General features: G+C 44.3%; 1 protein-coding gene across 2 annotated transcripts in view; it reads right to left on the bottom strand.

Moving 5' to 3' along the window:
- The window catches only part of DAAM2 (dishevelled associated activator of morphogenesis 2), a 50,847-nt gene that overhangs the window by 2,290 nt on the left and 23,396 nt on the right, over positions 1 to 25,161 (bottom strand). For both annotated transcript variants that reach the window (XM_047102879.1, XM_047102878.1), the window contains exons 11-21: positions 24,806 to 24,864; positions 24,486 to 24,670; positions 23,588 to 23,887; positions 18,645 to 18,752; positions 15,167 to 15,273; positions 13,894 to 13,978; positions 12,223 to 12,329; positions 12,019 to 12,107; positions 1,926 to 2,094; positions 1,633 to 1,740; positions 616 to 676 (exon numbers count right to left, since the gene is read on the bottom strand). In XM_047102879.1, the coding sequence (XP_046958835.1) occupies positions 616 to 676; positions 1,633 to 1,740; positions 1,926 to 2,094; positions 12,019 to 12,107; positions 12,223 to 12,329; positions 13,894 to 13,978; positions 15,167 to 15,273; positions 18,645 to 18,752; positions 23,588 to 23,887; positions 24,486 to 24,670; positions 24,806 to 24,864 (1,378 nt within the window). The remainder of the gene's footprint in view (positions 1 to 615; positions 677 to 1,632; positions 1,741 to 1,925; positions 2,095 to 12,018; positions 12,108 to 12,222; positions 12,330 to 13,893; positions 13,979 to 15,166; positions 15,274 to 18,644; positions 18,753 to 23,587; positions 23,888 to 24,485; positions 24,671 to 24,805; positions 24,865 to 25,161) is intronic.

The raw sequence follows: 25,161 nt of genomic DNA on the forward strand, positions 1-25,161 counted from the left end.
ATAGGACTGGGGACATTGCCATATGGGGCCAGCCTAGCCTAGGGCCAGAGATGATATCATCTGAGAAGCCATCAGAGCATGAATGGTGATAATTAGATACCTGAGTCTCCAGAAAGGAATGCAGGCCCTGTGTCCTCTACTGGCCCAGGGAGAAGAGACAGAAGGCAGGAACTTCTGGGGACTGCTGTGCCTGGTGTCACACTATGTGCTACTGTCCCTAATTGGCTTCCCAGGGATACAGATAGTTTTTCACATCCACTTGAATCAGACTTAAGCAAGTGCCTACTTATGGTTCTTTCTACTCCACTGCCCAATAGATATGCTGGGCATGATATGGCTAGTCTGATGTCCCTCTTTGAGAGTCTAAATTTAAGTCATCCAGTCATCCTTTCCTGAGGGCTAGCTCTTTTGCTGCCTATTACTTGATCACATGATGGACCCCCCCCCGCAGGCAGTAGACCCCCAGACAGTAGGCTCTGGTGCATTTCGTGTCCCAAAGTTCCTGCCTGGGAACTGGCACAAGGTACAGCCTCCAGCACAGACACAGGCAGCCGGTGCAGATCTGCCTCTGAAAACACCCCCTCAAACCCAGGCAGGCATAGATGATGTACTTACCACCTCAACCGCTCTGAGGCCCCTCCTGAGGTTACCCACCTCCTTCTCCAACTCTGCCAGGCTGTAGGGAGACACAGGAAGGAAGAAGAGCTGAGGATGGGTCAGAGAGATAGCAGTGCAAAGCATGATGGCCTTGGAATCAGTAGACCCATGCTCCAGGCCCTGCTTTGGCCACTAACATGTGGCCCTGACAAACCACCTCCCCTCTGTGCTCTGTCTGTGCTTCTACAAAATAACAGTGGTCAAAACTTATGTTCTAAAGATCCTTCCAGATCAGAAATACTATGCTGAAATTAGAAGGTTTCCAACACATGGCCTCTGGCTTGAATTATTTTTAACACCACCAGCTAATACTTATAAGCTCTTAACATGGTATCTTGCATGCAGTAAGCATTTGATGCATATTAGTCATTTTTCACTGCATTTCTGCTTCTGTTGAGACACTCCTGTCAGTCTATGGCTGTTCAGGTCTGACTTCTTGCCTATATCAGATAACATTGATGCCACATCCATATCCCCTTGAACCATCCATTTGTAGTGTACAATCCTGACTTCCAATGATGTGAGTGCTTTCTCTGGGGACCGGAGCTCCCTCTGCCTATACATGTGGCCAGAGTTATGACCTGCCCAGAGACCATCAGCCAGTGACTGACAGGAGATGGGGTATAATATCCTAGCTCCCTCACCATTTGGGGTGGGATAAGTAGAGTAAGTATCCTATTATGTCTCCTAGACTTCTCTGGAGGGATTAAGCTCCAATTGCCCCAGGGGTAACTGGCTTAATAATACTTCCATTATTGGTATTCATCCCATCCCAGGCTCACTTCCCCACTGTGTTTCCTAGGAGCATCTCTGAAATAAGGATTTGAGAGCAAGTAGCCAGTCTTCATTTGGTTCTCCTAAAAGCAGACCCTGAGACACTGCCCATTCCTAGTCAGCCCAGAGCAGCAATGAAAGGAAATTTAGATAAGAGTGTTAAGATCACAGGGAGAAAGAAGCCTTGGAAGGGCCCCTCACTTGACTTTGGCGGCTTCTGGAAGATGCTGTAGCTCTGAGGGCATGTTCAGGATGTCCGGGAAGTGCTTCTCCAGGATCATGATCAGGTAATGGAGCAGAGAGATATTTCTGTGGATAAAAGATCAGGGGTAAAGGAATGAGCACCAGGAAGAAACTAGATGGGGCCGGGGGTGGGGGGGGGTGGCTGGGAGGTCAGGGACAAAAGGCAAGAAATTTGGGTTGGAAATGGGAGGAGGAGGTGGAGAAAGGCCAAAGTGGTGAGATGGAAGATAAGGAAGCAGATAGAGTCCCACCTGTCAATGCTGGACTTGGTGTCTGCAATCTTGTTGAGGCTGGCCACCCGGAACCCATAGGCACCCCCACGCTGCCCTTTGTTCATGAAGTTGCCAATGGCCAGGACGACCTCTAGCATCCGCATTAGACGCTTGCTGCGGATCAGCTCCCGGGAGGCCAGCAGGATGGCTGGGGGAGGAGGGACAGGTCAGAGTCCTGCAGAGACTGGGCAGCCCCCTTGAACCACAGGATGATGCCACCACAAAGTCCAGTCTTCAACTCTCAGAGGGGCAGAGGCTATACCCATACCACAACAGATTGATCTACTCCCCACCTGCCCACTTCCAAGGGAAGCAGGTAAATTTGCCAAAAGCGACTTCAACAAATAGCCCATTCTCAGAATGTGCTAACTCTTAATATATTTAAGACTATCTTTTCTTGTATATGTTTAAAGATTAGTAATATATTCTTTCTATGGTTACACACAAGAATATAATACTTTTACTTTTTTAAACTTAGTGATTAAACTTTTAAATTTCAGCATTTTACATATTATGGGACTGTTTCTGCCGCTTTTGAAATGCTGGAGGTTTTTTAGGGGTGGGGGGATCCCTGTCAAATTATAACATGTCACCAATAATATTCCCATATTTTTGTTCTATATGCTTTGTAGTTGGTGGTGTCTTTGATTTAATAGTTTACTTAACATCTTGTTGAATATCATTTGAAATTTTTTCCAACTTTTAGGCATTTTAACAATTTCTCCCCAATTCCTTAAAAGATACATTTCCTAGAAATACAAACTAAGGTTAACAGTAACCAAAACTTCAGTATTTCATTCCAATGTGGATGCTCTAGCCCACCCTCAGCTATTATGCACTTATGGCAGATGTGCAAAACTGGGATACGAATCCTACACTGAAATGTTGGCTACTAGTTATGGAATATGCTTTTTGATTATTAAGTGTGGTGATAGGAACACCAAACCATCACGTGATCTTCAGCTTATGCCAAATTGAACATTCCTAAAGATGCTGCTATGGAGATAAAATGAGAACCATCTGACTAAAAGTCTGCAGAAATCCTCAAAAGCAGTTAAAAATAAGTAATTGTAAAAAAGAAGCTGTGGAGATTCCCCAGGACCTCCCAGCTTGTACCCACTTCAGCTTCCTTCCAGGACACTTTCTGTGTCCTGGACACCACCTGGGCCCACTCCCGCTTCAGGCCTAGCCATCCCACCAGGGCAACCCTAGTATAGAGCACTCTGGGATCCTCAGCCCATATCAGCCACAGCTCCAGCCAGCCAAAGTCACCAGACACGCATAGCCTACACAAGGAATGACCATAAGACCATTCCTTCAAGTTTAAGAGAAGTATCTTTTCTGCCTATTCATAGAAATAAAGACTGAAAGTCAAGCAAAATGGGGAGACAGAGGAATATGCTCCAAACAAAACAAAACAACTCAGAAAAAGAACCAAATGAAATGGAGATAAGCAATATGCCTGATGAAGCGTTTAAGGTAATGATCATAAAGTTGCTCACCAGACTGGAATGAAGAGTGGAAGTACTCAGTAAGAACGTCAACAAAGAGAAAATATGAAAAAAGTCAGAGTTGAAGAATATATCTACACTAGTGGGAATAAACATATTAGCAGGTGAAGAGGAACAGAACAACAATTTGGAATACGGAGTAATGGAAAACACCCAAGCTGAACAGCAAAAAGAAAAAGCTTTTAAATGAGGGCAGGTTAAGGGATCTTTTGCATAGCATAAAGTGAAAAAATGTTCATATATAGGGGTCTCAGAAAAAGAAAAAAGGGGTGCACAAAACTTACTTGAAGAAATAATAGTTGAAAACTTGCCTAATCTGGAGAAGGAAACAGACATCCAGGTTCAGGAAGCACAGAGAGTTCCAAATAAGATGAACCCATGGAGGTCTACACCGTAACATATAATAACTAAAATGTCAAAAATTAAAGATAGAGAATTTTAAAAGCACCAAGAAAGAAGGAAAATTACATACATGGGAACCCCCTGCCATAAGACTGTCAGATGATTTTTCAGCAGCAACTTTGCAGGCCAGAAGAGAATGGCAGGATATATTCAAAGTGCTGAAAGGAAAAAAAATCTACAACTAAGAATACTTTACCCAGCAAGGCCATCACTCAGGATTGAGGGAGAGATAAGAGTTTCCCAGGCAAACAAAAGGTAAAAGAGTTCATCACCACTAAACCATTCTTAGAAGAAATGTTAAAGGGACTTCTTTAAGTAGAAAAGAAAAGGCTTTAATTAGAAGTAAAAAAAATTATGACTAAAAGATGTAAAATATGACACTATATACATAAAATGTGGAGGGTGGAGCAAAAAAAGTTCTTTTAGAATGTGTTCAAACTTAAGTGAACATTAATTTAATATAGAAATCCATATACTTAGGATGTTATATATGAACCCCATAGTAACTATAAACCCAAAACCTTTAACAGATACACAAAAAATAAAGATAAAGCCAAGCATAACACTAAAGAAAGTCACTGATCACAAGGAATGAGAGCAATAGAAGAAAGAAACAGAGAAGAACTACAAAAACAACCAGAAAACAATGAACAAAATGGCAATAAGTACATACCTATCAACAATTACTTTAATTGCTAATGGTCTAAATGCTCCAATCAAAAGACATAGAGTGGCATGATGGATTAAAAAGAAAGGCTCATCTATATGCTACCTATAAAAGATTCACTTTAGACCTTAAGACGCGTACAGACTAAAAGTGAAAAGATAAAAAAAAAAAAAAAAGATAGTCCATGCAAATAGAAGGAAAAAAAACAGGGTAGCAATACTTAGACGAAATGACCTTAAAAAACAAAGACTGCAACAAGAGACAAAGGCATTACATAATGATAATCCAACAAGATGATATAACAATTGCAAATATCTATGTACCCAACATTGGATCACCTAAACACACATAGCAAATATCAACAGACATAAGGGGGAGAAATTGATAGTAATACAATAATAGCAAGGGACTTTAACATCCCACTTACATCAATGAATAGATAAGTGAGGCAGAAAATCAATAAGGAAACCGTGTCTTTCAATGATACATCATAAATATTGACAGATATATACAGAATATTCTATCCAAAAACAACAGAATACACTTTACAAGTGCACATGATACAGTGCAAAAGTCTCCAGGATAGAACACATGTTAGGCCACAAAACAGTCTCAAACTCAGGAAGACTGAAATCATACCATGCATCTTTTATGAACACAATGGTATGAAACTAGAAATCAATCGCAAGGAAAAAAACTGGAAAAAACATAAACATGTGAAGGCCAACAACATGTACCAAACAGCCAGTAGACCAATACGAAATGAGATGACATTAAAAAAATAGAAACAAGTGAAAATGAAAACACAATCATCCAAAATCTTTGGGACTCAGCAAAAGCAGTCCAAAGAGGGAATTTATAGCAATACAGGTCTACCTCAAGAAATAAGAAAAATCTCAATCTAACATTATACCTAAAGAACTAGTGGGGGAAAAAAAGCCAAAGGTGAATAGAAGGAAGGAATTGAAAGTCAAAGTAGAAATAAATGAAATCGAGCCTAAAAGAAACAATGGAAAAAATCAATGAAATCAAGAGCTGGTTATTTGAAAAGATAGACAATAAGCCTTTAGCCATATTCATCAAGAAAAAAAAAAAGGAGGCAAAAGTGAATAAAATCAGAAAGGAAAGAGAAGAGACAACAGTCGCTACAGAAATACAAAGGCATATGAGACTACTATGAAAAACTATGTGCCAACAAAAATGGACAACCTAAAATAAATGGATAAATCCCTAGAAACATACAATCTTCCAAAATTGAATCAGAAAGAAATAGAAAATACAAACAGACCAACTACTACTAATAAAACTGCATAAATAATCCAAAAACTCCTCAACAAACAAAAGCCCAGGAGCAGATAGATTTACAGGTGAATTCTACTAACCATTTAAAAAAGGGTTAATACCTATTCTCAAGTTACTTCATAAAGTAGAATAGAGAGGAAAGCTTCCAAATACATTCTATGAAGACAGAATTATTCTGATACCAAAACCAAAGACACTACAGAATAAACAACCCAAAACCTACAGGCCAATATCCCTGATGAACATAGACGCAAAACTTCTCAACAAAATAATAGCAAACGGTGATGATTTTTTTAATGTATCATTGAATGCAATCAAGTGGGATTCATTTCAGAGATGCAAGGATGGTTCAATATTTGCAAATCAACATGATACCTCACATCAGCAAGAGAAAGGATAAAAATCATAGGACCATTTCAATACATGCAGAAAAAGCATTTGACAAAATTCAACATCTGTTCTTGATAAAACTCTCAACCAAGTAGATTTAGAGGGAACATGCTTGAACACAATAAATATCATGAAAAACCCACAACTATCATCATACTCAGTGGTGAAAAACAAAGTTTTTCCTTTAAGATCAAGAACAGACAAGGATGTCCACTCTCAATACTTTTATTCAACATAGTAGTGGAAGTCCTAATCACTGCAGACAAGAAAGAAGAGGTAACCAAATTGATAAGGAAGAAGTTAAACTGTCACTACTTGCAGATGACATGACACTATACAGAGAAACCCTAAAGACTACAATAAAATTCTATTAGAGTAAATGAATTCAGTAAAGGCTCAGGATACAAAATACACAGAAGTTGGTTGCTTTTCTATACACTAACAATGAAGCAGAAAGAGAAATTAAGAAAATAATTCCATTTATAATTGTACCAAAAAGAATAAAATACCGAGGAATAAACTCTGAAAATTAGAAAACACTGATGAAAGAAATTGAAAATAAAATCAATGGGAAGATATTCCACACTCAAGGATTAGAAGAATTAAAATTATTAAAATTTCCATACTACCCAAAGCAATATACAGATTGCCCCTATGAAAATACCATCAGCATTTTTCACAGAACTAGAATGAATAACCCTAAAATTTGAATGGAACCACAAAAGACCCCAAATAGCCAAAACAATCTTGAGAAGAACATAGATGGAAATATCAGATACCCAGATTTCAAAATATACTCTAAAACTGTAGTAATCAATGGTACTGGCACATAGTTTAAAGATGGCCATTATAGATGGCCATTAATAGATGACCATTATATAGTCAATTAATCAATGACAAAGGAGGCAAGAATTTACAATGGGGAGAAGAAAGTTTCTTCAATAAATGGTTCTGGAGAAGCTGGATGACTTCCTTACACCATACACAAAAATAAACTCAAAATGGATTAAAGACCTAAATATGAGACCTGAAACCATAAAACTCCTAGAAGAAAACATGGGCAGTAATCTCTTTGACACTGACCTTAGCAATATTTTTCTCTACATATGTCTCCTCGGGCCAGGGAAACAAAAGCAAAAATAAACTACTGGGACAACACCAAAATAAAAAGCTTTTGCACAGCAAAAGAAACCAATAAAACAACTGGGCAACCTACTGAATGGGAGAAGATATTTGCAAATGATCTGATAAGGGGTTAATATCCAAAATACATAAAGAACTTATATAACTCAACACCAACAAAACCCAAACAATCCAATTTAAAAATGGGCAGAGGATCTGACTAGACATTTTTCCAAAGAAGACATACAGATAGCCAACAGACACATGAAAAACATGCTTAACATCAGTGATCATCAGGGAAATGCAAATCAAAACCACAGTGAGGGATAACCTCACACCTCTCAGAGTGGCTAGAATCAAAAACACAAGAGATAGCAGTGTTGATGAGGAACTGGAAAAAAAAAAAAAAAGGGAACTCTTGTGCACTGTTGGTAGAATGGAAATTGCTGCAGCCACTGCGGAAAACAGTATGGAGGTCCTTCAAAAACTAAAAATAGAAACACCACATGATCCAATAATTCCACTGCTGTGTATTTACCCAAAGAAAATGAAACATGAATTCAAAAAGATATCTGTGCCCCTATGTTTACTGCAACATTATTTACAACAGCCAAGATATGGAAGTAACCTGTTTCTACTGATGGATGAATGGATAAAGAAGATATGGTTGTGCAAAAGCTTTTTATTTTGGTGTAGTCGCAAGGTTTATTTTTGCTTTTGATCCCCTCGTCCAAGAAGATCTATGCAGAAAAATGTTGCTAAGATTGATGTCAAAGACATTACTGCCTAAGTTTTCTTCTAGGACTTTTATGGTGTCATGTTTCACATTTAAGTCTTTAATATATTTTGAGTTTATTTTTGTGTATGGTGTAAGAAAGTGGCTAAGTTTCATTCTTTTGCATGTAGCTGTCCAGTTTTTCCAGCACCATTTGTTGAAGAGATTATCTTTTCTCCATTGTATATTCTTGCCCCCCCTTGTGTAGGTTAATTGACCATACAAGTATAGATTTATTTCTGGGCTCTCTATTCTGTTCCATTGATCTACGTGTCTGTTTATGTGTCAGTACCATACAACAAAGGAAAAAAAGAGACCAAAAAAAAAAACAAAAAAAAACCCTCTTAAATATAAAGAACAAAAGGTGGGTGGGGGAATGGGTGAAATAGGTGAAGGGGATTAATAGTATACTTATTATAATGAGCATTATGAATGTACATAATTATAGAATTATTGAATCCCTATATTGTACACCTAAAACTTAATATAATACTGTATGTTAATTATACTGGAATTTAAAAAATAAAAATATATACAATTGTGAATCTTAAGTATATACACTTGTACACCTTAAATATACACAATTTTTGTTAATCATACCTCAATAAAGCTGGGGAAAATTCTCAAAACACCAACAAAGAAAGAAGATACACACAATGGAATATTATTCAGCCATAAAAAGAATGTGACAACATGGATGGACCTAAAGGTATTATGCTAAGTGAAATAAGTTAGAGAAAGACAAATACCATGTAATTTTACTTATATGTAGAATCTAAAAAATACACAAAAACCAGACACAGACCCATAAATACAGAGAACTGATGGCTGCCAGAAGGGAGAAGGGTAGGGGGTTAGGCAAAGTGGGTGAAGGGAAATGGTACATACAGGCTTCCTGTAATGGAATAAATCGTGGAGATAAAATGTACAGCATAGTGTATATAGCCAATGGTATAATAGCATTACACAGTGTAGCTACACTTGTCCAACCTCTATTGTACATCTGAAACTAATGTAACGTGTGTCAACTATACTTTATGTGCACACACATCATGAAGTTAGCAACAAAAGTATAACTTTAAATTGAAAAAAAAGCTATAAAAGTGAATACTAAGGTTTGTCAGTAGCTTCTAGCTTTGAACATGTTCATATTCTATGACCTAATAGCAGCATTACTCTTGATGGGTATTAGAGTGGTTTCTAGTTGTTGTTTTTTTTTTAATTCTTAACAAATAGACTGGTTAAACAAATTATGATATTCATACAATGGAATAAAATGCAGCACTGAAAATGAATAACTCACTGCTACATGTAACAACAGAGTAACTTACAACCACAGTACTGAGCAAAAGAGACCAGCATAAAATTATTCACATTATATTATACCATCCACCTAAAGTTAAGAAAGATAAAACCTTTAGAGAAGACAGCGTAATGGTTGCAGGGGGTAATGTTTGGGAGGGCGACATGAGGCAGGGCTGTTTGGGGCTGGCAACATTCCATTTCTCAACACGGATGTTGATTTCACAGGTTACTTCATTTTATGATAATTCATCAAGTCAGACTCTTATGATTTGTGTACTTTTCTGTATCCATATTTGAATAAAAAGTTTACTTTAAAAAACTACTTATAAAAGTTTTTAGCAATTTATATTGGTTGGGATAGTTTTCCTAGGGCTGATACACTATTTGAGAAATTTGCAAAGGAATTCTAAAAATGCTAAAATGTTGGCAAAACAGAAATTGACAAGAGTTCAAAGACAATCAGTGTAAATGAGGAAACATCCATTGCAATGCAGACATTTTAGATATATTCATAAGAATAATATATCCGTGACTATATTCATAAGAATGTTTAAATTTGAAACCATATTCATCTTGACTATATTCAGTAAATGTATTCAAAATGAGAATCGGTAACTTTGGTATATTCAGCAATGAACATATTCATAAGAATACATTCAAGAAAAGTATGTTTCATGAATATATTCATAGAAGAATTGGTAAATCTGTCAAATTTGGTGAATTGGCTTTTGGCAAATTGACCCAGAGGCCTTGTTGGGAAGTGGTGGGTAGGGTGTCAATAGCTCATCACCAGCTGGGATTGGCCAAATCTTAGCTTTTCCAGGAATACTTCCTAGAACTGGAAGGAAAAATATGAATCCCAACTCCTGCACAATCCTCTTGTCTCCATTCCTAGTGAAGCCACTGACCTGATTCTGTAAGCTACAACTTCAGCCACCTCTTCCCAACTCTCAGGGAAGAGACCTCCAGACCATTCTAGAATAGCAGCCATTGCTATCGCAGAGCGATTATTACCTTTGCCAGCAGGTTTTGCCATCCAAAACATGTCTTACTCAGCTTGGCTTAATATTAAAGGGAGACTCTCCTGAGCATTCAATGACTAACTCTTAGGAGTGGGCTCTGAGATTATCTGAGATTAATCCTACCCAGTGGCTAAATAACTCTGGTTCCACAAGTCTAAACGGTAATTGCTCACATTTGCTCCACTGACCCAAGACACACAAATGGTTGAGCATAGGTCTTGGACTGATTCCCTTATCTGTGCCTCATGCCCCAAAGGCAGTCTGCAGCAGGACAAAGAAGGCAGTCTGAAGGTAAGGATTTACTCATCACCAGGGCAGGAGGGACTGCCAGACCTTAGACCTACAGAATCACTGCTGATCTCAATCCTTCTCCCTCAGAATGATTATTTATGATTACAGCCAGCCTGCAGTTCCCTTGTGTGTGTGAATGCACACGTGTGTGTGTGTGTGTGTGTGTGTATGGTAGGGGGCAGATTGCAGAAGGTCTATGCCTCTAGCTCTGTCACACCCACCTACCCCCACCCCCAAACATCCCTGACGCAGCTCCAGGAAAGGCCATTCTCTGGACTCGGCATCATCAGGGGAATGCTTGCCAGCCTTGGTGTCCAGCAGAGGGGGCCCATGCTCTCTCTGCTCTGCCCCAGCCTACCCCCCCCCCCCTCAGCATCCTGGACTCAGGCTCTCCTGTTCCACTCTGCTGTCCTGTCCTTCCCCCAGGTAGGCCTCACAGCCTCACCTGCTTCTCCACTGGTGGGTCTGCATGGGCCATCCTGACTTTTTCCCCAAACTCTCTGCCCCTCCCCGTCCCCCCCTCCTCCCCGCCACAATCCTCTGCCATTGTCTGTGAAGTACTACCCAACAAGAGTGAAGATGAATTCTGAAGAACATCTGTGTTCCAATCCTGGCTCCACCACTCACTGGTAACATGGCCTCAGGCAGCATGTCCCCATTTTAGACATGAGAGAATGGATGTACCCATAGTGATTGTGAGGACCAATGAAGCCATCCACAAGGAATGTTTCATGCAATGCATGCTACATGGTTCCCATTGAATTACAAAGTGCCCATCTGGACAAGGCCTGTGTAGGGGGGGATTCCCTAACCTAGAAAACCTAGATGCCTCCAAGGATTACCCAACCAGTTTCCTACTTTTCTGAACAGGGCACGCTTAAAATAATGTGCCAGAGGTCTTCTATGAACCTAGTAGCTCTCGAGGAGGCTAAAGACTGATGAGCTCAATACATGCCAGGCCCTGTTCTAGGTGCTTGCTATTATCATTGGTCAGCATTTCTGGCCCAGCTGGCGCAGATATCAACAGATCCCTCACCTTGGAGAGTTTGCAGGCTGAGGCACAGGAAATGTGTCACATGTCTGGCACATGTGCTGATATAAACAAGCGTATATATTTACAGTAACCGTAGTTTTAAATTTTGTCCTTGGCTTTGGGTTTTTTTGGTGGGGGGAAGGGGCAGATTGAAAATGAGAAAGTTTTCCTCAGTCCCAGTTCACGGATTCCTGCCCATTGGCCCTCCCAGATGCCTCTCCACTCTAGGCCTCCCCATGCCCTCAAACATACCTTCCACTTTGGGTTTGGCCTCAGCCAGACGCTCCTGGAACTTCTTTTTGAAGAACAGGGCCTGTAGTCGCTGCTGGTAGTGGTCGATCCTGTGGATGGGGCGAGCCACATCATGAGGCAGCCCCTCCAGCTCCAGGAGCCAGATCCAGACCCTCTTTTGCCTGTGCACCCCCAGCGCCCCCCCTCCATGCCCACTGCCCTGACCTGCTCATTTCATAGAGGAAGCGGTCAGCCCGGGCCATCCGCTCGATCTCATGCTTGTGCTCCTCGAGGAGGTCAATGTCGCTCTTCTCTGGGATGAACTTGAGGAGCTGCAAAGAGCAGATGGAGGTCACACAGGAAACTGCTGAGAAACTAATATGAGGGTGCTATGCGTGGATGCCCATACACTGCCCAGGCTCAAGATGGGGAGGGGTCCTTAAAAGAGAGAGGCATCTTCATATGGTAGGTTTACGCTTCATCTGCCCAAAGGGGACCACAGGACACCCAGCTCTAGACTTTTCTTTTTTCACTTTTTAAAACTGAGATGTAATTTATATAAAGTACACTATTCTTAAGTACACAGCTCAATGATTTTTTTCTTTTAAACCCAAGTTTATTGAGGTATAATTTACATAAAATGCATCTATCTTAAATGTTCAGTTCAATGAATTTTGACAAAACCACCCACTGAACTCCCATCTAGATTAAGATACAGAAGATTTCCATCCCCCAGAAAGTTCTTTCGTATCACTTCAGTAAGCCACACCTCCACCTTATAGCCTCTCAACTGAATTCTATCACCTTAGATTACATTTACCTAGTCTTGAACTTCGTATAAATGGACTCATGCTATGTGTTTTCTTTGGTGTCTGGCTTCATTTGCATAACACAATGTCTGAGACTCATCCATGCTGTAAGTATTGGTAGTTTGCTTTTTATACGTGTTGGACAGTATTCTATTGTAGGAATATACCACAGTATATTTATGCAATTTCTCATTGATGGACAGTTGGATTGTAGACAGCTTGGGGGTTTCATGAATAAAAGTGTTATAAATATTCTTGCGTCTATCTCGTAGAGTCAATGTTTGCACTCATTTCTCTGCATCTAGCCACAGGATTGCTGGGCAGTAGGATAGATTTAGCCTTTGCATGGACTGCCAAATTGTTCCCCAAATTATTGTAGCCAGTGGGAATCCCAGTCGCTTCACATCCTTGTCAACATTTGGCATTGTCAGTATCTTTTCAATTTTAGCTATTCCAGTAGGGGGGTGTGGTGCTGCCTCACTGTGGTTTACTGTGTTTCTTGGATGCCTACAACTGTTGAGCCACTCGGAAATTCTCTTTCATTGAAGTACCTGTTCAAGTCTTCTGCTCATTTTCAAGTGGAGCTGTTTGTTATTTTCTCACTGATCGGTAGAGTTCTTTATTCTGAATATGAGATCTTTGCTAGATGTCCATAAAGCAAATGTCTTCTAAGGTCTGGCTTGTCTTTTCCCTCTAGCAATGGTGCCTTTTGATGAACAGAGTTCTTCATTCTAATGAGGTCCAACTGATGGTGGTTTTGTTTGGTGCTTTCTAGGTTTCTTTTGAAGGACCCAATAAATTGAGGTAGAAGAGATTTGGGGAAGATATGACTATAGGTCACTCTGACTTTGTCTTGGGCCCAGGGGGGATCATACCTCATATCTCCTTTCAGGGCCTCAATCCGCTAGAAAAGATGCTGCCTTTCCTGGCCTCCTCTCAGAAAGGCTGGTCTAGGGAGTGTCTATAAACCTCCCCCCAATCCTCCGTCCTCCAGCCTGATTTCCCCTTTAACTAAAAGTGTTGGCCTCTCTGGGGGCCAGCTGCCCCCTAGTTTCAGCTCCCATCCCCTCCCCACTAGAGGCCTCACCTGCTCCAGCATGTCCTTTGCGAGGTCCTCCTGCTCGTCCATCTTCAAGACGGCCTGCCGGATCTCTTCGTTAGAAAGCTTCAGCCTGAAGGGAAACCCTGCCCCTTGAGAAGCCTGGCCGGGCCCCTATGCTCAGGGCAGACCCCAGCCCTTCTCCTCTCCTGCTCTCTCTCTCTCCCTCATGTCAACATGGGAGTATATTCCACAGTGCTCCCTCTTTACCACCTTTGCAAAGCCTTCTCTAACTAAACTGATATGGTTCACTCTATAAACTCAATAATGATATGTTTTAGTCAAAGCATAGACTTGAGTCTTGCTTCAGTGTCTGTCATAAGTGATAGGGACATTTGGGAGTAAAAGGGGCCATCTTTAGTGTAGACAGAGAGACAGGAAAAAAAGGTTTCTGATCCTTCTCCTTCCTAAAATATCTAGTGCATCTCCATGGGAGGATGGGAATATCAGCAGGCCACAAAGGGGGCTGTTTCCTGCTTCCTTCAGTGTCGGAAGACAGAAGAGCCCTCAGTCTTCTGACAGCGCCTCAGCTCCCACACAGCTGCTCCCATACGTCTTGCTGTCTGGGTGAGGGACAAGCCACCCCCCTCCACACACACACACACACACACACACACACACACACACAGCCCTTCCCTATCCTTCCAGATGCATACCATTGGGAATCCTGGGGATAGAGAACTCTCCTCCACCATCAAGAGGGAGAAACTGAGGCCTGGGGTCTATGAGAAGAAAGGGGGATGGATGCCCTAGAGATGGCTGGGGCAGGGCTAAGAATAGTATGGGAGGCAGTGCCCTCTGACCCTGGCTCAGGCAGGAGGCCCCGCACAGAAGCTGTGCTGTTAGTGCAGATACTGCCTTGTTTGTTCTGTAGCCACGGGAAATGCTTGGGGGCTGAGATCATGCTGCTCTGTGGCCTAAGCCTAGCGGGGCCCTCCATGGGCTTAGAGCAACTCTGCTGCCAGATGCTGACCAGGGACAGTTTCCTGTCTTCAGAGCCCCACACTGCTGCAGAACATGAGCTCCCAAAGGCTCCCTAGAACCCTCCCAGGGAAGGTTCTAGATCAGTGGTCCCCTACCATTCCCAGGGGACTGCGGGGGGCAAGGGGAGCGCAGAGACTGCTGTCACACCATTCCTCTGTCGCTCCTGTCCCCAGGCATTCAGTTCCACTGTCGGCTTTTGCTCTAGCCCTCTCAAGGCCCTGCCTCCTGGGGTCTCATCCCTCCCACCAAGGGCTGAACAGGCTATGCAAGCACATACTTAGAGAGAAGGATGATGCAGTTCTGTGCCCGCCGGCCGTCAATGACCGACAACTCTTTGACCTTGCGGGAGGCCAGGTAGATGTCCTCTGTGGAGCCCAGCTCTTTCTGAAACCGACAAGCCAAGTAGAAAGGTTGAGGTATGTATGTTCCCCAATCCTTGCCTTGCCCACCCCCGGGAACCACTCCCACACCAACCAGGGGATACTCCTGGTGTGAAGGGAAGAAAAACGGAAAGAAAAAGACAGGAGAGAGAGACAAGGGTAGTTAATAATCAAGTAGACTGGGACTTTACCATGGGTTAGAATGGGTTGGGGGCAATGAAGACCCCCCTCCTTTTTAGAGATTGCCCTCTCTGGCAAACTAGAGCCCAGACGGACCCCTACGGCTTTGGGCAATGTGATATGATCCACAGCATCCCAGAGAATCAGCCCTACTCTACCACCCCACCCAGACAGTTTCCCCAAGCTTATGATGAGAAGCTGGTTCCAAGTTCCCATCAGGCCACAGTTCCTAGACTCCTGAAGACTTCAAGCACAGCCCAGTGTGCCCAGAGTAGAGGATGTTTCGAGTTCACAGGTGGGGAAACTGAGGCAGAATCCCATGAAGAATTCTCTTCACTGGAGTTCCAGCAGGCAGACTCACCCCAAAACAGATTCCCTTCCTTCTCTTGGGCCCTTGGTGACGTAGATAGGAAACTAGTTCTTATTCTGGGAGGTTGTTCCAAGCACATGCTTCATGTTGTATAATTCCAAGGGCCCCTACTCACATCTTTATCTTTGTGAATTGTGGCTTTGGGATTGTACAGTGCCCAGCCTGTGCAGTCTTCAGGATAGCCTCGCCTTGGGCCAGGTGGGTAATACAATAGACCTGGAAGTTTTCTCCTTACTACAGTAGACATTCATCTCCATTGCTGGTAGGAATCTGCTTGAATTACTTCCCTCCCCTACATTTCTGCTTTCTCTTTGGGGGCCCTTTCCCATGTTTCCCTGTTGGGATGGGTAATAAAGGTAGAAGGTAGAATGAATAAGCCCTCTGTTTGGGCCAGTACAGGCCAGCAGCCCAGGACAGTGGTTAGAAGTTAGAGTGTCCAGAGCCCCGAGAGTGACTCACCTGCTGAGGATTAGTTATCAGCTCCTAGGCAGGTAGCAGCCACAGCCAACAGAGAATTAAACATGCACAATGTTAGCCAAGAGGTTCAGGGACCCAGGGACAGTAGGAGAGACATGGGAACCCCTCAGCATCCACTCCGTCCTCCCAATCCCAAGGTGACCCATATGGCTGGAGATAGAGACTGGCAAATAGCTGTGGACAGGAGGTGATTCTAGCAGACATGCACTCACAGAGAAGCCACAAAGTGGGGAGCAGGTCTCCTGCCTGCTCTGGGCCCAGTGGCACCACCACTCCCTAGTCAGGCCAGGCCAAGCTCTCAAGCTCCCCAACCCAGGCCTTGGCTGCTATTTTTTCCTCTCCTCTGCTGGGACATTGCCCAGAGGGCAGAAAGCATTCCTCCACTGCTGGATGACTTCATCTTTCTAAACAGGAGAGGAGATACAACCAGAAGGGGCAAGAAACATGTGAAAGTTGTATTCATTGAGGCAGAGGAAAGCAGGTGTCCCTGAATTTTGCCTCTTGCCCTTTGTCTGTCTTTTGATCTCTAAGGGAGCTGAGGGGACATGGCCCACACCCGGTTCTCCCTTACTGACCCTGATGGAGTTTAAGTCACTAATTCAGGACCTGCATAAGACACAGAGGGAAGACCCCACAGCTCATAGGACCTCCTTCCCCAACAAGCCCATGCATCCTGGACCCCAAGACAGGGAAAGGAGGCCACTAGGGACCAGGGCCATGCATCCTCTGGGATCTCTCCAGCTCTGCTGCTGTGAATTCACCCCAAGTCTGGGCAACCACCAAGTGACAATTCACCCCAAGTCTGGGCAACCTCTGGGTGAGGTCAGTCCTGAAATAGGGGATTCAGAGAAGAAACAGAAGACAACTCTTCTCCAGTCACCAAACTGGGAGGCCCCAGACGCAGGTTGTTTCTAATTCCCATAGTCTCTCTCTCTCTCCACTGGTCCCCATCCTAGCCTGACCTCAGGGGCCCTGGAAACCGGATGGGCCAGGATGGAATCCTGGACACCAGGAAGACTCTCCAGTTAGGGGGAGTTGTGTGATTGACCATGCCTGATACACCCCTTGCACATGCTCCCTCTGTTCCACTCAGGAGCACCAATCCACAAGTGCTCAGAGGAACCCCTTCCCCCTCCTGCTAAGCCACAGCTGCTGCCTGAGGCCATGCCAGCCTGATATGGGTAGGGGCTAAAAATTCTGCCTGGAATTAGGGTAAAGAATCAGACGCCTTGAGCACATACATTTAAATTAAATACCAACTATCTGGTTTTTCCAGAACCCCAAGTCAAGGCCAGAGCCCCACCCCTACTCCATCCCTTTGGCTAGGCCCCTAAGAGGAGTCTTGTGTGCCCTCAGGAAGGGTTGTCCACAGGTCTGAACTTGGCAGAAAGCACTGGGGAGCCCGGCCACAACATGCAGCTGCTCCCCAGGGCCCAGGAGGGCACAGATCCCACTCGCTGGCACCTGGGGTGTCCTCAGGGCTGGCACCCTGGGCTCAGCAGAGGAGACAGGAGAAAGTGGCACAGCACAGAGAGGCAACAACCTTCAAAGGGAGGCCAGAGAGAACACACTCTAAAGCCTTGAGGCTGGGAATATCCAAACTGGGCTTGGGGGAAGGGCCCCCAGATGTGCCAGCTACAGTGCAGATTCCTGGGCCCAGACACACCTCCTGACTCACATTCCTGTGAGGACAAGGTCTGAGAACTGGCACTGCCTCAGGGATGCTCTGCATTCATCCACCCTCCCACCCTCTTACTGCTGCTAGAAGAGCAGGCGGACTGACCAGCCATCTGTAAGCAGTGTCTGCAGGGCTCCTCCAGCCCTGCCCAGACCCACCCTAACCCCCTAATGTGACCTGGAGAAGCTCCATCTTCCTTGAAACACTGACACCCGTGGCTAACTGACTCGTGGGGGTGGGTGTTGGGAGAGTACGGTGGAGAAAATGATTTGAAAGTTATCATGCCTGCTACGTATAGTGTCTAGATCCTGGGGCCAAAGAAAGAACAGGGGTCAAAAGTGGTCAGGGCCTGTGACTCCATCTCCAGTGCTCCAAGATGAAAGAGAGAAACAGACAAAATATGATTCCAGCACTTGATGTGTAAATACACACAACTGTGTGTCAGAACTGTAATACAATGGGATGTTTCTCCCTGCTGGACTTCACATCTCTAATTCGGATCCATGTCCCCCAGCAAAGAATGGTACCTAATCAGGAGTAAAATCATTCAGTATACATGAGAGGAAGGGAGGGAGAGAGGAGGGGTCGAGGGTTGGGTTCAAGAGGCATAGGTGAAGTCAACACTGGAAGGCTAGACCCAAGCAGCTGAGGGGGCAGGGCAGGGTCTTACCTGGTGCCTCTGATAAGCTGAAAACATTTTTTCAAAGTCCTCTAGATCCAGAATCCGAAATACCCGCATGTCATCAACCTCATTCCATACGGTGCCAGGGACACGTTCCTAAGATTCAGCACAGGGAGAAGACCCAGTGGTTGACTCAACTCCTTCATTATGAAGAGGTCCAATGTCTCCCTAACCCTCCCTGTTCCCAGCTGCACAAAATACAATAGCCAGGCTTTCGGGCCTTCAGAAGGGGGTTGATTCATCTTCCCCCAAATCTTAAATACTCTGCTCCAAAGCAGAGGCCAGAGCCAACCCCCTCGTCCTCCTTTTCTTGTGGGACCACATGTAAGTATGTTCCAGAAATCAAACGGAGTGGAGTGATGGGTGGGCAAATATGAAAGAGGGTATGAAACTCTTTCCAGAAAAACCAAACTAAACCAGTGTTCTCAGGACACACTCCCTAAAGGTCAGTGTCGGCTGGAGTCACTGGACGGAATAGTGCCCACACATATTTGAGATCCTCAAATCCTCAGTGCCCACTATATTTCTCGTAACTGAGATGGTCATTTTCTCTCCCAGGGGTCTTCTTCCCACTTTCCCAGATTCCCAGGAAGTGGACAAATGCCAAAGCCTGAGATATCCTGGCCCCTATAGTGACTGTTCAGGCCAGCAAGACTCTGCCACAACTTCCTGTTGGTCAGACCCAGGAAAGTGGTCTATCCCTCACAGTTGGAATGCATCCAAGGGTTTACATTCCAAGGTCTCTCCACCTAGGAAATGTCCCACTTCTGTGTAGAACCCTGGCATTGAATCCCTTCCCTGGGGGGAGGCCCCATCAGCCAAGATGAGAGGGCCCCAGTGGTCCTGACAATGGCTCAGAGGGCAGAGAGCACAGCCCCTCCCAGGGTGCTCTGACTCTGTCCTCCCAGGGATCTTCGCCTCATCCCGAGCTTTGCTGTCCTTTAAAATGGAATCTCCCACCTTCCTCTGCCTGGAAGGCAGCTGGGGAACCTTTCTAAGGCCACTGCTGCCTCCTCCCTCCATCTCCCCCTCAGCAAGGCTTAGAGAGAGAAACATACCTTTCACTCACTTTTATTTTCTTAAACTCTGGAAAGGGGAGGCTAGGCCAGAGCAGGGGGGTGGGGACATTCCTGTGGCCTTCCTAAGGCCAGGGACCCTCTTGTGGAATGCCGGGCTGGGAAGCTCGGAGCAGCAAGGGATACAGGCAACTGGCCAAACCCAACACAGACACATTCTTTTCATGGCAGAAACAACCACTGCGTGTGTGTGTGTGTGTGTGTGTGTGTGTGTGTGTGTGTGTGTACACGTGTGCGTGCACAGGAGCATGCGTGGGGTAAGGGAAGGGGACTGGGGAAAGGAGCCAGGCCCCCAGAATGGGGTAGATGGGAGGCAGAGAGAAGATGGGAGGGGAAATTGAACCAAGAAAGCAAGGAAGGGAAACCTCTAACTGGTTCCCCATCTGAATCTAGGCCTGGAGTAGAGGTGGGTGGGCTCCATGGGAAAGCCCACACAGGTAAAACTTGCCATTGATCTTTATTCCTGGTGAGGCCATGGCAAGAAGAACCAGCTGGAGTGAGAGAGCTGGATGGTCAACCCCGGAAAGAGCTTCCCCTAAGAGAACAGGCTAAGCACCCAGCTCTCCCACCTTTCTTGCCACATGCCATCCCATCTCCATATGCAGCTCATCATGGAGGGGTAGCTGAGCTCTGGAGCCAGACAGAGGTCCCTCAATTCCTAGTATTCTCTACATGCTGCATTTTACCAAGTCGCCCTGATGTGCCCACTGTATAGAATAATGCCTGACTTTAATTTTTGCATCACTGTGGCCAAGACCTCATCATTTCCAGTCTAGTTCCTGGGGCTTCTGCCCTTCTAGAGACATCCTTTATATGCCAGGGAAATCTTTCTCCAAAACACTTTTCAGGGTGTTTCTCTCACTGAGCATCTGGGGTCAGACAGACCAAGCCAGCTTGCACTCCCAGCCTCACCGCTATGCAGGAGTGTTGGAAAGTAGAGGGGTACTATTCTCTTTTTATTTCACATAAAAGGAAGTACAGTCTCAATGATGCTTGCTGACTGAGTTGAAGTAAGGATTAAGTGAGATAACACACTTAAAGCATGCATGGTAGTGCCACTCATAACCTAAGATTATTTTTATTATTATGAATTTCTATGTGTCACTGTTCCAAGTACTTTATATATCAATTGATCCTCATAACAATCCTTTGATATAGATGTCATAATTACTCCCATTTTACAGATTAGGAACCTGAAGCCAAAATGATGAAATAACTCCTGGTCACATGATTAAAAGCTTGGAACTGGGATAATAGGTTCACAGATACTGTTCAATGCCCCTCCAGTCACCCCTGCTGAGAAATGTTGACAACTCCTGCAAATCCTTTCTATTCCTTATTCCATCAGACTTGTACTTTCCAGTCTAGGAATAAAACTCTGGACTACTTGGGGCCCCTGAGGAATTTATATAGACTTTATTATTACTGGACCCCAGAGAAAATCCTAAGTGCAAAGCTCTACTTGATGAAAATGTTGCAAAAATATTAGTTGCCTTGTCTGTCTTCCTTAATGGCTGAGGTGCCTAATCAACTTTTCATTACCTTTTTAAAATCTTATAATTATCTTATTTATAAGATATTTATAATCTTATAAAATCTTATCTAAAATTTTAAAATTATACCAAAAGGGAACCTACAGAATGGGAAAAGATATTTGCAAATGATACATTCAATAAAGGGTTAATATCTAAAATATATAAAGAACCTATACAACTCAACACCAAAAAAACTCCACAAGTAATACAACTAAAAAATGGGCAGAGGACCTGAATGGACATTTTTCCAAAGAAGACCTGTAGATGGTCAACAGACACATGGAAAGATGCTCAAACCCACTGATCATCAGGGAAATACAAATCAAAACTACAATGAGATATCACCTCACACCTGTCAGAATGGTTAGAATCAGAAAGACAAGAAGAAGCAAGGGTTGGTGAGGATGCAGAGAAAAAGGAACCGTCTTGCACTGTTGGTGGGAATGCAAACTGGCACAGCCACTGTGGGAACCAGTACGGAGGTTCCTGAGAACATTGAAAATAGATATATCATACCATAGCATAATGGACAGAGTTGTCAAACCACTACGTTGGACACCTGAAACTAATGTAATATTGTGTGTCAACTATACTTCAGTTAAAACATTTAAAAGGTTTTTTTTAAGGAAGCCAAAAAAAAAAAAACCCTTCAAATTATAATTCTAAGTACAGGAAACAACAAAAAAAAATATTTTTTTACCCCCCCAAAAAGTATATATATTATTTCTGTTCATGAACACTGAACATTTCCACACAACCTGTGTATGGTCTTTGGTTCTTCAGAGCTGTTTGTCTGCCTCATGACCATGGAGAAGTGCCCACAGGGCACAGCTGTGCGGTACAGTTGTCACAAACGTCAACCATGTGGCTTCAAAACTCTAACAGGTGTCTCTAAAATTTTACCAGCTTAGACTGGAGATGTTATCAGAGGCCCAGGAGACTATGAATGGGCTATATTCATGCTTTGTCTTTCCACCTCCATTATAAAACCAGAGGTAAAAGGAATCCTAGAAATCTCACAGACGAGCAAAACTGAGGTACAAAGTGAGTGATTTACACCGGTCGCAGTTAGTTAGAGCCACACTTGGTTTAGAGGTTAGAACCTCCCCTTCAATCCCTCTCTGGGATCTCTAGGTGTTTCTTTAAACAAAATTCCTACTTTTCCAGGTCCAAAGCTCTTACAGGGCAGTGTTTTTTCTCACCTTTTATTATTATCCATCATAGCCCCCTGCAAAAAGCTTTACACAAAGCAGTCCTCAGACTGACTGGCTAGCTGGTCTACCGTTAGGAGAGTCAGCTAACAAATAGCTGGCCACCTACTTCACAATCTCACATCTCTTCCCACTTGAGTCTCCATCTGAGCTCATTTAAGCTTGCATAGGAAGGTACAGTTATGAATTCTCCAAGAGTTAGACCAAAAGGCTGAGACAACAAGGCTAGAGGGCATACACTTGTCCCAGCTCTAAAATGATGTCTGCATGGCTGCTGCCGAAGTATGCATATGAGTCAGGCTAACTGAGCCCAGTTACACCTCATGGACAAAGCCACAGGTCCTCTTAATAGCACTTAGTATAGAACCAGAGGCAGGGCTTGACCCAGGCTGGAACTGGCCTTAAATTACTAACTGTCTAATGCAACCAGGGCACCTCTCCTCCATGCTCATGTGAGTCCAACAGAGGAATCAACTCCCACACGTGATCTGGGATTGGTGATTATTGGTGGATAATATTCATGAGGGTCTCTCACTACTTAGAAGTCTATAAAAGTACTCAGTATGTTTACCTTCTCCCAGGAGGATGCCAAAATGGCTACATCTTGACATCAAACTGTTCATGGCAAGGGAGCTATCACTTCCCCTGCCATGGCCTCACAGTTTCAGTCCTTTGAACACACTGCCCTGATCTTTACCATCTCTAGACCTTGGCCCAAGATCTTTCCACCCTTTTCCTCAAATAGACCCTATCCTTAAAACTCTAGCCCAGCCATTGTGTTGTCTAGAAAGCAACCCTGGTTGGCCCATGCTCTGGTATCTATATCACTCCATTAACCCTCAGCACACACAAATTCCATCTGTAGATGGCTTTACCAACCTGAGCCTTAGCACATTCATGCCTCCTCATACCAGTGTAGATGTTCTTTCCAGTGGATGGTAAGCTGACTGCCATCAGCAATCCCATCTTCTGCATCCACTATCCCCTTATCCCCACCAAAAAAATGAACCCAGGACAGGGGATCTACAAACAACGGGAAGGCAATCCATGGGGCTGACTGGCATTGGCCATGGGAGAATGGGCCTACTGATCTCTTCTTTGTTGTTTACCTCATTAAGCTTGACCCAGTTGAAGGACTTCAGTGGATGAGAAGGCTGGGGGACACACTTCTTCCTGAGTGGGATATCACTGCTGGGGCAGGGGTCCGGAGGGAGAGGCAGGCCCATGCTGAAGCAAGGCGGGGCACCAGGGGGAGTGGGAGGCCCACCAGGTGGAAGAGGTGGTGGTGGCGGTGGGGGGCAGCAGGCGAAAGGTAGAGGGGGCGGGGGTGGAGGCAGGTCACTGGTTGTCATCGAGGAAGACAAGGTAAGTGGACCCCCAGGGGGTGGTGGGGAAGATACAGGTCCTGTCTGTGGGGAAACAGAAAAATAAAAAGGACACATTCATCAGCAATGATGCCTTTCAGGTCCCCACCACACTATTCCTCTCCTTATTCTTCATCTATAGGAGACCCCAATCCTGCTCTCACCTCCCACACACATTTTTCCCTCCCCCATTTCCTCTCTGTGACCCAAACATCCAACACACACATCACAAATACAGACACACACACATAGGTAAAACACATATACATGACACTGGAAAAAGTCACAGTTATCACAATGCAACAGCAAGAATAATGCATATAGTTGTGTAGGCTATTGCCTGCACAGGGGCATCCAGCTGCACGGGTTGGGGGTGGGGGCAAAATAGTACCTGCACTATGCGTTCTACTTCCTGGGACAAGGAAAGGGGAAATGCTCTTTTCACCCAGGGGATAAAGCATTTTTTTTCTAATTAACGCAAGTAGCCACCCTTATAGCCTCAGAGATCTACTCTGTCCTGACCCAGGGTCCTCCTCTCACTTCTTCATAATGGGATCCTTGGCCCTTCCTCACACCTGCTCTTCCCACAACATCCTGAAGTCCTCAGCTCAATATGTAAAAGGAGAGGAGGATGTCTACATACTGAGATTTCACTGAGTTGGGCCACCAGCTCTGCCACTTGTCCTCGAGCCTGGCGCAGCTCCTGGGACTCTCGGGCCAGTTTGTCCTTCATCTTGTTCAGTGTCCGCATCATCTCTTCCTTCTCCAATGTCTTTGTCTCACATTCTCGCTCCTTTCTCTCCAGCCTGCTCACCAGCTCCATGTGTTCTGGGATGGGGGTGGAACCAGAGAGGAAACGGAAGAGAGAATATGCATATGTGCGTGTCTGCCTCTAACAGCTCCTGGGCTGGGCAGGGAAGAGTTTCAGTGGAGCGTGCAGTGGCTTTAGGCAGAGCCCCTTACCTTTCCGGAACTTTTCTGCCTGATCTCGCCACTGTTTCACTTCATTCTCATTGATGAGCCTGGTGGGGAGTACAGGGAAGGGTCTGTTGACTGTTGGCTCACAAGTTCCCAGAAGACATACCATCTTCCTATTGCCCACACTGGTTCCCTGATCTCCAGTCTGTCCAGCCACATCAAGGAAGCTAGGATTTTGAATCTCCAGATGTTTCTCCAGGTCCCCAGCTTTCCCAGTGCTCATGTGTTTCTCCATGGATTGTGAAAACTGAAAGGCCCCTTAGATAACTTATGATTCAACCACTTCATGATACAGTTGAAGCTCTTGAGACCAGATATGAAGACAATAGCTTGACTAATGG

The sequence above is a fragment of the Lynx rufus genome, unplaced genomic scaffold (genome assembly GCF_022079265.1).
Source record: "Lynx rufus isolate CCGP_SWC_20201006 ecotype Redwood Valley unplaced genomic scaffold, mLynRuf1.p SCAF_6, whole genome shotgun sequence".
In the NCBI taxonomy this organism is placed as follows: Eukaryota; Metazoa; Chordata; class Mammalia; order Carnivora; family Felidae; genus Lynx; species Lynx rufus.